Genomic DNA, 12,715 nt, shown 5'->3' on the forward strand with positions numbered 1-12,715 from the left:
TTGTGATTCATGCCCACTTTCAAAGGGGGCTCGGGCCGTCTGAGAGGCACCCAAACAACTGTCTTCTAATATTAGCACGGCTGTATTTCGGGATCTATTATAGTCTGTCCAGACAGATCCCATTGTAATGGGATCTTTTATTAAAAGATTAGCACTATCTCCTGCAGTTGGTGGAAAAAAATCTGTTATCACTGAGTTATTTGCAGTTGTGGAGGGGGTGGGAGGGGGTGATGGAAGATGGTGTGGGAGGGCCAGAGAAGGACTTTGTGTGGGGGGGGTGCAGTGAAGGAGGGGCGGATTTGAAATCCTTAGGACAAATCCCAGTGACCTGCGAATGTCCAAGAATTTGTCTGCATACTTCGCTGTCTGTTGTCCTTCAGGTTTGGGAAGCCAAATGAATAGAAAATTTAAAAGGCAGCTTTGGAATAAACAATATAGCATTTTCCGTGAAGTAATCGTTTTATATAAAAGGAAATATCGCCTCCTCAGTTTCATTCAGCGGTGCCAAAAATGTTATAAATGAGAGACCCGCCAACTTTCAGGCGAAGAATGCCGGGCACTGTACTTAATAAAGTGAAGCTACAGAAGTTCATTATCGATGTTGCAATCTTTTTTATTCGCGGGAAGAGAGAGAAAGAGAGAGAGAGAGAAAGAGAGAGAGAGAGAAAGAGAGAGAGAGAGAGAGAAAGAGAATGAATAAATGAATTGAGTCTGGAGCCGAGCAGGAGAAGGAAGGGACACAAGCGCCCAGGACAGAAACTGGGGAGTCGCCGGGCCGGGGAGGAGGGGGCAGACCGCCTACGTCGGCGCCCCCCGCTCAGGGCTCCGACTCCAGACGCCGGCGAAGTGAAAGGGGAGAAAAGAAAGGGAGAGGGCCAGACTGCGCCGGGGGGTTGGGGGGAGGCCGGGTCTGAGGTGTTAAACATTTTTGTTTGCCGGCGACTGGTCGGGACCCGGGGCTGCGTCTCCGAGCCGCCCGGCTGGGGTGGAAGGTGCCAGGGGGTGCGGAGGACAGCCGCCCAAGTGCAACACGTCCAGACCCAGACACAAAACCTCGCCGGGTCCCCGCGCACAGCCCGGTGTGGGGGTTCCGGCGGCCAGGGTGCGACCCCACCCTGAGCGAGGTGATCTCCCTCCAGCAGCAGCCCCTGGCTCTCGGGTCGCTTACAAAAGTCTCTGCCCCAGCGGAGGAGCGGCGGCGCGGGGACCCAGTCCCGCGTTCCCCGCCCGATCCCACCGCGCCCCGCGTCGCACACCCGCACGCACACAGACAGACACACACACTCGCACTCACGCCACCCCAGGCGCAGCGCGCTGCCTGCGAGTGGCGGCGTGCAGGACTTGAAGTGGGTGTTCTTCCCCGCTCCCCACCCCCGAGCGTCGCCCCCACCCCCCCATTCCCCACCCCCCGCCCCGGCCTCCTGCCCCCTCCCTCTCGCTCCTACGCAAATAAGAACTCGGCGATTCCCCTCCTGCTGCTTTGATTTCGGGCACCTCCGACAGATAATTGGGAAGGGTTTCCAGAAGGTGGGAAATGTCACCTGATTCACAGTGAACTTTTAAAAGCTCCCCACCCCCAAGGAGCCGCGCACACCCTCGCTCGAGGCCGCCCTCCCACAGCCCCACACACTGGGAGACCGCCCACCGCAAACCGCGGAGACCCCCGTCTAGATTTAAAGCGCGGCTGCGCCCGGCTTCTGACGTCCATTGAATCGCGCGGGCTGCCGGCGGTGAGCGCGGGGCTGAGCCCGGATCTCTGCGCCCTCCGCCGCTCGCCTCTGAGACGCGCGCCACTCGCACCAGCCACCCCGCTGCCCGCCGTCGCCACTGCGCCCGCTCCCCCGCGCCGCCGCCGCTCTCCTCGCCCCGCGCCTGCCCCCAGGATGGTCCGCGCCAGGCACCAGCCCGGCGGGCTGTGCCTCTTGCTTCTGCTGCTCTGCCAGTTCATGGAGGACCGTAGCGCCCAGGGTAAGCGAGGCGGGAGTATGGGGCAGTGGGGGAAGATGCGCTGGGCAGATTCGGCTGCGGACACGGGGGGCTCGACTTTTCCGTGGTCTCCACTCTGCGGTGCTCGCAGCTACGCAGCTCTGGACCAACTTAGCGACTCCGCGGTTGGAGAGGAACCGGCAAACCGGAGGCAGTGACACTTTAGGACGGGGCAGTGGAGTTGGGAGCTCGGCGATCCTTTAAAAGGATAGGGAGTGAACTGGAGTCTGCCTCAAGTAGTTCGGGGTGGATGGATGCTGCGCGTTCTAGCCAGGATGACTTTAGATGGAATCTCCCGTGCTGGGGGACCAGCATCCACAGCCTGCGGATTTCCGCCACCCGGTTTGTAGTAGAACCTCCGCCCTCACATCTTTTGGAGACTTCTGGGGTTTGGGGAGACAGACACACTGGCTGTTTCCCGGTGGCAGGGACAGGGTTTCAGAAACTTTGCCCAAACTTGGAAATGTGGGTGCTGAAAATTTTCGGGGGAAGTAGATTTCTGCCCAATGAATGCTGCTTCCAACCCCGCAAAAAGGGGGGGGGGGGCAAATTGTTACCCAAGAGTGTTTTGAGTACTTCACAATGCTCCCCTTCATTCTGTTAACTTTTTGTAAAACAGCGAAAGTGTTCATGATTGATTTAAACGCTGAGATGCACCAAGAGCAAATCTGAAGTTTATCTTTTTAAAAATAACAGTTTATTAACATTAGTCTTGGGCAAAATTAAAAAAAAAATCATAACAGCCTGTATTGCAGTGATTGTAAAGTCATACTTCCTGACCCAAATCTGAACGTTAGAAGAGGGGAAGGGTAGACAGAGTCCCCGAGAAGGTTTCTGGCTAGGTGGGAGTAAGCAGGAGCCAGGTGTGACGAGCCGTGACCCGGGCCTCGGTACTCTGCCCGCAGGGTGGGTGCGCATCCAGGCTGTGAGCCGCCCCGCAGGGCACTGCCCCCGGCCCTCTGCGCCGCCCCGCGCTAAGCTGCCCGCCTTTGCCTTTCAGGCAGAGGTGCTGCCCGCGCCGGGGGGGGGTGGGGGCCGTGGGCGTCAGGGAAAGCAGCCCTGGGAGATTTCGAAAGCTCGCGGTGGCCCCGGGCGTGCTCCGGGCTGGCGGATTGCAAAACGGGCCCGTCGGACGGGCTGCGCCTCGAGGCTGCGCGGGGCAGCTCCGGGTTGCTTTTTTGCTTTCATTTTTTCCGCAAGTGCCTCTCGCGCGCGCGTGCGCGCCCGTGTGTGTGTGTGTGTGTGTGTGTGTGTGTGTGTGTGTGTGTGTGTGTGTGTGTGTGTGTGTGTGTGTGTGTGTGTGTGTGTTTCCGTCTCCTCCTTCTCCTCTCTCCCTCTCTTCTTTCTTCACCCCTGTCACAAATAATTCCCGTACCGCCTACATGAAACCGACATGTAAAAACATCCGTCGCATCCTGTTTTTGTCAGGTTCTTTAATCTGCCCTTCGAGTCGCTGCAGGTTATGAAATGGGACGAATAAAAGTAAACAGTCTAGTAAAAGTCAATGCAAGCTGCACGTGTTGTGTCTGGGTCACTGGTAACTGACATTGATACGGCTGGGGCGCTCTAGCTTCTGCCTCGCCTTCCTTGCCCCTCGCCCACCTCCCGGTGCTGGGCCAGAACTCCCTCCACCCCCGCCCCGTCCCCACCACCTTCCCCTTGCCCCACCTCTGTACCCCCTTCTATTTACTTTCCCTGTTTCTCCCCAGGCTGTGCGTGCTCCCATCCCTCCCCTCCTCCTAGCTCACTCCCTCCTGGTCTTTGCTCGCTTGCTGGCCGTCTCCCTCCCAGGGCCCCCGCTCATCCACCTCCCCGCCCCTGTCTCTTCACAGCTGGGAACTGCTGGCTCCGCCAAGCCAAGAACGGCCGCTGCCAGGTCTTGTACAAGACTGAGCTGAGCAAGGAAGAGTGCTGTAGCACGGGTCGCCTGAGCACCTCATGGACCGAGGAGGATGTGAACGACAATACGCTCTTCAAATGGATGATCTTCAATGGGGGTGCCCCCAACTGCATCCCCTGCAAAGGTGGGCCTCTTCCTCCCCAGCCTGAGGTCCTCAGCACAGGGCATCTTGCCCTGGGCTTCCCCCTAACCACCTGGCTGGCCAGGCGAATGGTTCCCTGGAGAGCTATGTGGGTGGGCTCCTCCCTCCTGCCTGCCCCCAGCTTTGGGAAGCCATTGGCTTTGGGAAACCATTGGAATCCCATCCCTGCCTGCCACAACTGTAGGTAAAGCAGGGTCTCACAGAGGTCACCAGACCCATTAGCCACTGTTGATGCATGAGGAAGCCAACACATCCTCCCTCCTGGATATGGTTTTGGGGTGCTGCCTCCAGTCCCCACCCCTGCACCCCATACCGGGTCTCAAGGGAGAGAGCTTAGGCTTCAGACTTAGGGATGGGTACAGGATGGACACAGCACCAACAAGCCCTCCTGGCTGACCCACGGACAGCCAGTTGGCCTGGCATACTAGTTTTAATCCCTACCTCTCATTCACAGAAACATGTGATAATGTGGACTGTGGCCTTGGGAAGAAATGCCGGATGAACAAGAAGAACAAACCCCGCTGCGTCTGCGCCCCGGATTGTTCCAACATCACTTGGAAGGGTCCAGTCTGTGGGATGGATGGCAAAACCTATCGCAATGAATGTGCCCTCCTCAAAGCCAGATGTAAAGAGCAGCCGGAACTGGAAGTCCAGTACCAGGGCAAATGTAAAAGTAGGTCCCGCCCACCCTGCTTTCCTTCCTGGAGCCTGCTACTTGCTCCATGCCACAGAGGTTTGGGGGGGGGGCGGGGAGTGCAGCCGGCGGGATGAGACCCACAGTGATAATAGCACTAGCATGTAAAGGAGGCCTTCTGACTTTGACAAGACAGATTAAGAGTGCCAAGGAATGGACCTAGAAACAGTAGAGTTCTCCAAGTGCCTTTCGAAACTGGATGCTTGAATTCCGTAACTGCCTCCTCCATCACAACCTGGTGCTCGCTCCTTAGAGGCCACAGGTGCCCATTCTTGTCTGTTTCCCTCTGTGTTTCAGAAACCTGTCGGGATGTGTTCTGCCCAGGCAGTTCCACGTGCGTGGTGGACCAAACCAATAACGCGTACTGTGTGACCTGCAATCGGATCTGCCCGGAGCCTACCTCCCCTGAGCAATACCTTTGTGGGAATGACGGAATCACCTACCCCAGTGCCTGCCACCTGAGGAAAGCCACCTGCCTGCTGGGCAGGTCCATCGGACTGGCCTATGAGGGAAAGTGTATCAGTACGTATTCCAGGTGTAGGGTGGCAAAAGAAACCACAGGGACGAGGGGCTGGCTCTTGGGTAGCGGATGCAAAGCTAGGCGATCATTAAGACCTCCCAAGCATGGGCTTACACCAGAGGGCAGGCTGCTCTGCAGTTTGAGTAAACTCTTCTGAGCATGGAATCTGTTTATTCTAGAAGCCCTGACAGCTATGTTCAGAGACGCAGGACACAGTATTCCAACTCAGAAAACTGAGAACTCACTCAGTTTTATGCCCTTTTTTTTGAAGCGCCAGACTTTCTGGGAGTGAAAAATAATTACTTCACAGTTCCTGAAATCTGTTATCAGATTCTAGCAATGGATGGAATTCTTTTTTTAAAGATCCCACTTGTAAGAAATAGTCACTTCAAGGATATTCTAAAATCCTGTTCCCCGCAAAATGATTGTTTTCATGCACTTGTAGAGAATACATGAGGTGCAAGGGGTGGTGTGTGTGTGTTTGTATGTGTGTGAGTGCAAGCACTTCACTTTTATTATCAAGCATTTTTGTGTAACATCTTCATGACCCACTCCCAGAAGTAATAAGGTAAAAGTTATATATTTCTCTACATGCAAGGGACTAGAGAAAGAGGGGAGATGGTGAAGTTGATTGACTCACCCACCCTATATATTCTATCCTAGAAGCAAAGTCTTGTGAAGACATCCAGTGTACCGGTGGGAAAAAGTGTTTATGGGATTTCAAGGCAGGCAGAGGCCGCTGCTCCCTGTGTGGCGAGCTGTGTCCCGACAACAAGTCGGACGAGCCTGTCTGTGCCAGTGACAATGCCACTTATGCCAGCGAGTGTGCCATGAAGGAAGCTGCCTGCTCCTCGGGTGTGCTACTGGAAGTCAAACACTCCGGATCTTGTAACTGTAAGTGTGATCGCTGCCCGTGCTGCAGTTTAAGGCTCTCCCAGCCAAACCCTGGGGAAGAGACACTTAAAAGGAATGCAAGCCTCCCCAGGTAGCCCCGTTTCTCTCTCCATGTAGGCAGCTGCTGACTTCAACCAGCAGTCAGGTGGTTTCCCCAAGAAGATTCTCTGCAATGCTTCCAGGTTTTTAGGGCTTACACACCTGGATGGCCTCTGAAGACCTACTTCCAGTTGTTTACCCTCTTTCTTTTGCCACAGTACTATTGCTTTCCTGTTTATTAACACTTGAATCTAATTGCTCCAAAAGTTTTAGTTGGTTTTTGGTTTGGGGGGTAGGTTTTCTTTATTTTCTTTTTTTTAATTTTTTTACCAAAGACAGCTATATCCTGTCATATTGGCCTGCTGCTTTTTGCAGTGGCCTGTACTAACTCTGAGGTAAGGACCCGAAGCAGTTATACCTAGAACACAAGAGCGCTTTTTATCTAATTTCAGGAATCTGCCTGTAAAACCTGAGCCATTGAGTCTTCAGAACTTTCTGCAGTGTTTGACTTCATAGATTATGTTTCTTTAAAAAAAAAAAAGTTTAAACTATTGCATAACAGCAGATGCCAAAAACAAACAAAAAATAATAAAAGCATCTCACTGCAAGTCACATAAAAATACAACGCTGTTATATGGCTGTCTCAGAGGGCTTTGAACACAGGCACTGAGCTGCTTCCGCGCTGTTGTCGTCCACATTTAAACAACAGCTCCCCTGTATTCCCCCATCTAGCCATTTCGGAAGACACCGAGGAAGAGGAGGAAGATGAAGACCAGGACTACAGCTTTCCTATTTCTTCCATTCTAGAGTGGTAAAACCTCCACCAACCAATGTTCAGTGTTGACATAGCCTTTGAGCAAAAAAAAAAAAAAAGAAGGAAAAAAAGAAAAGAAAAAAGAAAGAAAAGAAAAAATATATTGTCGATACTGTAAATAAGTGTATGCTTATTTATTTGGGGGGAAACTATAGATTAAAGAACCTTTGTCCTAAAGCTCTCTCCCAGGCCACCTTGGTTACTCATCGGACATGGAGAGGCGGTCACTGTGAGCTCTACTGGATGAGGCCCATAGTTGAGACTTGTAGACATTTATTTATACTGTGTCATGTTTTTCTAATTTATACATACAATGTCTGGTTGACTGTACACCTTGTTTTTGAAGAAATTTATTCGTGAAAGGAAGAGCAGTTGTTATTTATTGTGAGGTCTCTTGCTTGTAAAGTAAAAGCTTTTTTTTTTCCTTGTAAACCATTTAAGTCCATTCCTTACTATTCACTCACTCACCTATCTCCCCGCATTTCACTGTTAGACCCCTTTCCACTTTTAACAAACTTGCATGTCTGTTTCTGTCATGTTTATTTATTGGATTCTCTGCTGCCTGATCTGTACATACATGATCCCTCGGGTTTTGTTTACAAGGAATCTTGACTGACCAAAAGGCATTATAACTGACTCATGAGACATGGTACAGAGGATGCGCATCTTTGCGGAAACTCCTGCTTCAGCATTCTTGTAAGGATGAAGACGCTTGCGAGAGGGGGGAAAGACAGACAGTTGCTTTAGAAGTCTGGTGATGCTCTCTCAAGAAGATATAGATCCAAAGAAATGGGATGATGTGGGTAGCAGGAGACTAAAGGAAGGTGGAGGCTACACATTCAACTTCTGTTTGGTGTTTCCTTTAAGCTAGTTGGCTGTACCTTTCAAATTAGTTCTTTTTCAACCAATGTGTCACTAAAAGTTATATTGAAGCTTTATCAGTTCAAGTTTCTTGCTTTTCATAATACTTTTTTCTGATGCAATTTTATATTTTCAAACATGGCAAGTTAAATATAAATTCATTTAAATATATAGTTTTGTACTTTTCTACCATGTAAATGTGCAATGTATATAAAAGTTATAATGTGTATTTGTAAATAAATGATGAGTGAAAAAATAAAAAAATTTTAAAAAGCCAGTGGCCGCAATTCCTCATGGTCCCAAAGTGGTTGTTTGGGGTTTTGAGTAAAACTGTAAATGGTGACATTTGCAGATTATGAATGAAATTCGGTGCAGATTATGAATGAAAGGAGGCCAACAGAAGGAGTCACACTGATGGAGGAGACTGGATGTAGGCGCCTCCTTGTGCTGCACCAAGACTGAAGTTTCCTGAAAGCAACCACCCTCTTAGCTGCCTTTCTTACAAACTCACTTCCACTGACTGGGGCACCCTATGTTCCACTTCCCTGATAAGTAAGATATCTCTGGGGTAGGTGACGGGCCCAGCCGTTATGTCCCTGTTTGGGACGCCACATCCCTGATGAAGAATGCGCCCATGGATTCAAGTCCTGCCTGCTAATTCTCACTCTACAGAACAGCAGAGTTTGAGCCCCTGCCACCCACATGGTGGAGCCACATTGCGATCCCCCATTCCCAGCTGCTGTACACACTGCAGGACTGAACCAGCAAATGGGAGATTTCTATCTCTTTGCCTCTCAAATGAAATACGTAATATATATATATATATATAACTTTAAGATAAAGTGGCTTTTAGATCTCTGAGAAAAGCAGCACATGACAAAGAAAAGTAAAACAGACCCTAATATTTGACAGAAATAAGTATTATTTCTAAAGACTGTGAGGTGATGATAAGAGTGGAGATTTTTCACAGTGATGTATGTGGTTCATGGGGATTCAACATGACATTCATGGGAAAGCGGGTGGGTGCTCCGAGCCACAGAACGCCTTCCGAGCATCAGTCAGCGCCCCCGGGACACACCGCAATACATCGGCTTCCTAAGCAGTTCCTCAACACACGTTTGCTTTTCAACGTGCTACATAATCAAAGCCCAAGCACGTGAAAAATACCAAATGCAAACAGTTGAAAACTGCACGGAGACTGTTACCAAAATGGCTGTACAAATACACGTTTTTCTCAAAGTGCTTGACTCCAGTTACTTTTTCAAATTTTATCCTTTATAGAAACTCTGTTTCATGGGAATAATCACTAAAAATCATTATCAGCGACTGTTGACTCTCCACCGTGGTTATCAAGCAGGAGATTCAGTGGAGACAGAGGGACTTTCGTAGCCAGAGCCTGTCGTCATGATTAGGGGCCTAGGGTTTCGCTTTATTCCCTCCCTGGAGTCCCTCAAAAAGAGAAACAGAAGTGCAGAAAGCAAACAAGCTGAGATTGACCCAAGAATGTCAGAATCCTAACATCTCCAGCGTGGGTGAGCTGTGCCTGGCAGAAGCTCTCAGAAAGGCAAAGTCAGCAGTGGTTTCACAGCCCTTCCTGGAGTTTTTGTGCCACTTGGTCCTGGATGCTACAGACATTTGAACACTGCCATTGATGACTGGAGTCAATGTGTCAAACGTAACAGAAACCAATTTATGTTTTGAAATGGCGGGGTGATAAGATTAATAGCTTGCCTTTTAAACAACATCCAGATGATTTATTTAAGATTTTTATTCCATACATATCAACATCAAACATTCTTCCTAAATACCAAACAGTATCTCATTTTCCTTCTTGGAGTTTCCTACTTTTCCGCTAATCCTGCATTAGACTAATTAGCAGCAAAAAAAGAAGAAGAAGAAGAAGAAAAATTCTCTCTTAAAAGTAAAATATATTGGGCTGGGATGTTAGCCTAGTGACTGAAGGTCTTCACCTTGCATGCACCAGGATCCCATATTGGCACCAGTTCATATCCTGGCTGCTCCACTTCCCATCTAGCTCCCTGCTTGTGGCCTGGGAAGGCAGTCAAGGACGGCCCAAGGCCTTGAGACAATACACCCACACTGGAGACCCGGAGGAAGCTAATGGCTCCTGGCTTTGGATCAGCTTAGCTCCAGCCATTGCAGCCACTTGGGGAGTGAACCAGCAGATGAAGGATCTTTCTGTCTCTGTATCCCCTTCTCTCTGTATGTCTCTGCCTTTCCAGTAAAAAAAATAAGTAAATGAAAAATGTTAAAGTAAAATATATTAACATAATTAGATTATTCTTGTTAGGAATTCAACGAGGACCCAAGAAAGTCTAATTCTGTATGTATGTATGTAATAAACAGTTTCTATTAACTAGTTTTAATTAGTATGACCATATCCTAATAAATATCAGGAATTACAAAAATATAACTAACGAAAAAAATCTATCATAGATCTGATTTTCATCTTCCGTGCCCTCAAGTTAAGATTTTTTTTTTATGCCATACAGTATATGATTCCTCAAGCAAGATAAAAATAAGATCTAACATAATTAAAAATCATTCCCAAACAGAGAAGCTAAACGCAGTACACGACTATAGACTATATCTTGTACCTAAGGAGAAAATGCTGAGTAATAATCCTGGGACAACCGACACAAACAGAATACTATCAAATGAAAAGTATTGCATCAATGACAAATGTACTGAAATTGATTACTGCGGCAATGTAGGAGAATATACTTAGACTCAGGAAACACACAGTGAAGTATTCAGGAGAAAAAGTCAAAAATGCATACAGCTTACCCTGAAATGGCTTGGGAGTAAAAATATTATAGAACTTATCCACGCAAATATCCACATGACAAAATAAGAAAAACCCAAGTTAAAAGCTTATGCAAAATTCATGTCTGTCAGCCATTTGAATTTGTTCTTTCAAAAATTGTCCATTCCCTTCACCCATTTCTTCAGAGTTGCTTGCTTTGCTGTCACTGAGTTCCTGAAGCTCTCTGTAAATCTTGTATATTAGTTCCCTATCTTTTTCGTAGTGTGCCAAGATTTTCTCCTGTTCTGCTGGTTGTTTCTGCACTTTGTAACTTTTCTGTAAGTCTGAAATTATATCCTAAAATGCCAAAGAGGCAGATTACGAGGTCACTGTTTTGGTGTAAAAGTTTAAGTTACTACCTGCAATGCCAGCATCCTGTATGGGTGCTGGTTCGAGTCCTGCCTGCTCCATTTCAGATCCTTGTCCTCTGTGATGCACCTGGCAAAGCACTGGAAGACAACCCAAGTGCTTGGCCCCTGGCCACTCGTGTCAGAGACCCAGATGAAGCTCCTAGCTTCTGGCTTCAGTCTAGCCCAACTCTGGCTGTTGCAGCCATTTGAAGAATAAACCAGCATATGAAACAGCCTCTCTCAACCATACTCTCCTTCTCTCTCTCTCTCTGCAAGTCTGTCTTTCAAATAAATAATGAGTCTTTTTTTTTTTAATTCATTGTATGGGCCCAGCAAGGTGGCACAGCAGTCTATTCCTCTACCCTATGGTGCCAGCTTGCCACATGGCTGCCAGTACATGTCTTGGCTGCCCCAATTCCAATCCAGCTTTCTGCTTATGACCTGAGAAAACAGAGAAGGATGGCTCACGTGGGAGACCCAGAAGAAGTTCCTGGATCCTGGCTTCCAATCAGCTTAGCTCTGGCAGTTCAGACTGTTTGGGGAATGAACCAGCGGATTAAAAACCTTCTCTTAAAATCTCTCTCTCTATAAAATCTGCCCTTCAGATGAAGACAAATAAATTAAAAAAAAAAATAGTCATTTTATTCGACCAAAAGACCGGGAAATGATCTAGTGACTACACCAAGGCTATACAGAGAATCCAAACTGGCCCTGAGGGAATTCCTGACATCTAACCCACACCTGGACTGAGAAACAGCCTGGTCTCTACGGTCATCTTAACATGTAGGATGACTCATGTCTCCCTGAGAACAGTCAGGTGACGCTCATCCTCCTTCCTCACTACTTGATGGATACTATTTGACAAGTTACCTAGCCTCGCTGTATCTCAGTTTCCTCATCTGTGTCATAAGAACTGGGAAAAAGTACCCACCTCGCAACAATGTAAAGGTTACCAAAAAAAAAAAAGTGTAAAGTGCTTGGCTCAATTCTGTTGCATGAAAAAGAAAATAAATGTCCTTTGGGGTTGTAATAATTATAATTCATTAAAGGAAGGGAAAAACTGGTAGAGTGAGTCATCATACTATCCAATAAAATGTGAGGAATGCAATCAGAGCATCTAGCTGCCGCTGGACATGCCCAGAGCCCATCCTGAATGCCTGGGATCAAACCCCGCTCCTGCTTCCAGGACAGCTTCCTGCTGACAGGCAGCCTGCTAGGCAGCAGCAGGCAGCCTGTCCCTGCTAGTCATGTCCCTGCTGGGTGGAGTTTCTGCTTTTGGCTTCAAACTGAACTAGCCCACGGGGTGGCAGGCATTTGAAGAGTGAATCGGTGAATAAGATACCTCTCTCTCTCTCTTTCTCTCTCTTCCCCTCTCTGTCTCCCCCATCACTGCCTTTCAAATAAATGAAAGTAAATAATCTTTAAAATAAATTATATCAGTATTTTTAAATTTTGATACAATTTTCCCCAAATAGATTATAGACCCTTCAAGAGAGGAGTAGGGCAAATTCTATCCATATTATCAAAACTTCTGACATAGAATATGCAAGGACCAGATATAAAGATGCATTTATTATTTAATTAAGAAGCTAATTCATGAAGAATATTTTCTTTTCAAACCTAATTCCTAAGATTGGCACATGTCTGGTTTTCCCATTCCACTTTCCATTCAGGCATCACACGATCCT

The 12,715-nt window shown here is 48.1% G+C and overlaps 1 protein-coding gene across 3 annotated transcripts; it reads left to right on the forward strand.

Annotated features, from left to right (window-relative positions):
* Positions 1-1,666: 1,666 nt before the first annotated feature.
* FST (follistatin) lies at positions 1,667-7,031 on the forward strand. Of its 3 annotated transcripts, none has more exons than XM_040977684.1 (6): positions 1,667-1,968; positions 3,819-4,010; positions 4,483-4,701; positions 5,020-5,244; positions 5,906-6,136; positions 6,908-7,031. In XM_040977684.1, the coding sequence occupies exons 1-6, from the start codon at positions 1,884-1,886 to the stop codon at positions 6,988-6,990; spliced, it is 1,035 nt and encodes a 344-aa protein (XP_040833618.1). In that variant the 5' UTR covers positions 1,667-1,883; the 3' UTR covers positions 6,991-7,031. The 3 variants fall into 3 exon arrangements, with proteins under 3 accessions (XP_040833618.1, XP_040833620.1, XP_040833619.1); XM_040977686.1 differs by having other exon boundaries at positions 1,703-1,968; positions 6,628-7,031; XM_040977685.1 differs by having other exon boundaries at positions 1,868-1,968; positions 5,909-6,136.
* Positions 7,032-12,715: the final 5,684 nt, after the last annotated feature.

This window comes from Ochotona curzoniae, unplaced genomic scaffold (assembly GCF_017591425.1).
Source record: "Ochotona curzoniae isolate NIBS_2020 unplaced genomic scaffold, NIBS_Ocur_1.0 contig_2754, whole genome shotgun sequence".
Taxonomy (NCBI): Eukaryota; Metazoa; Chordata; class Mammalia; order Lagomorpha; family Ochotonidae; genus Ochotona; species Ochotona curzoniae.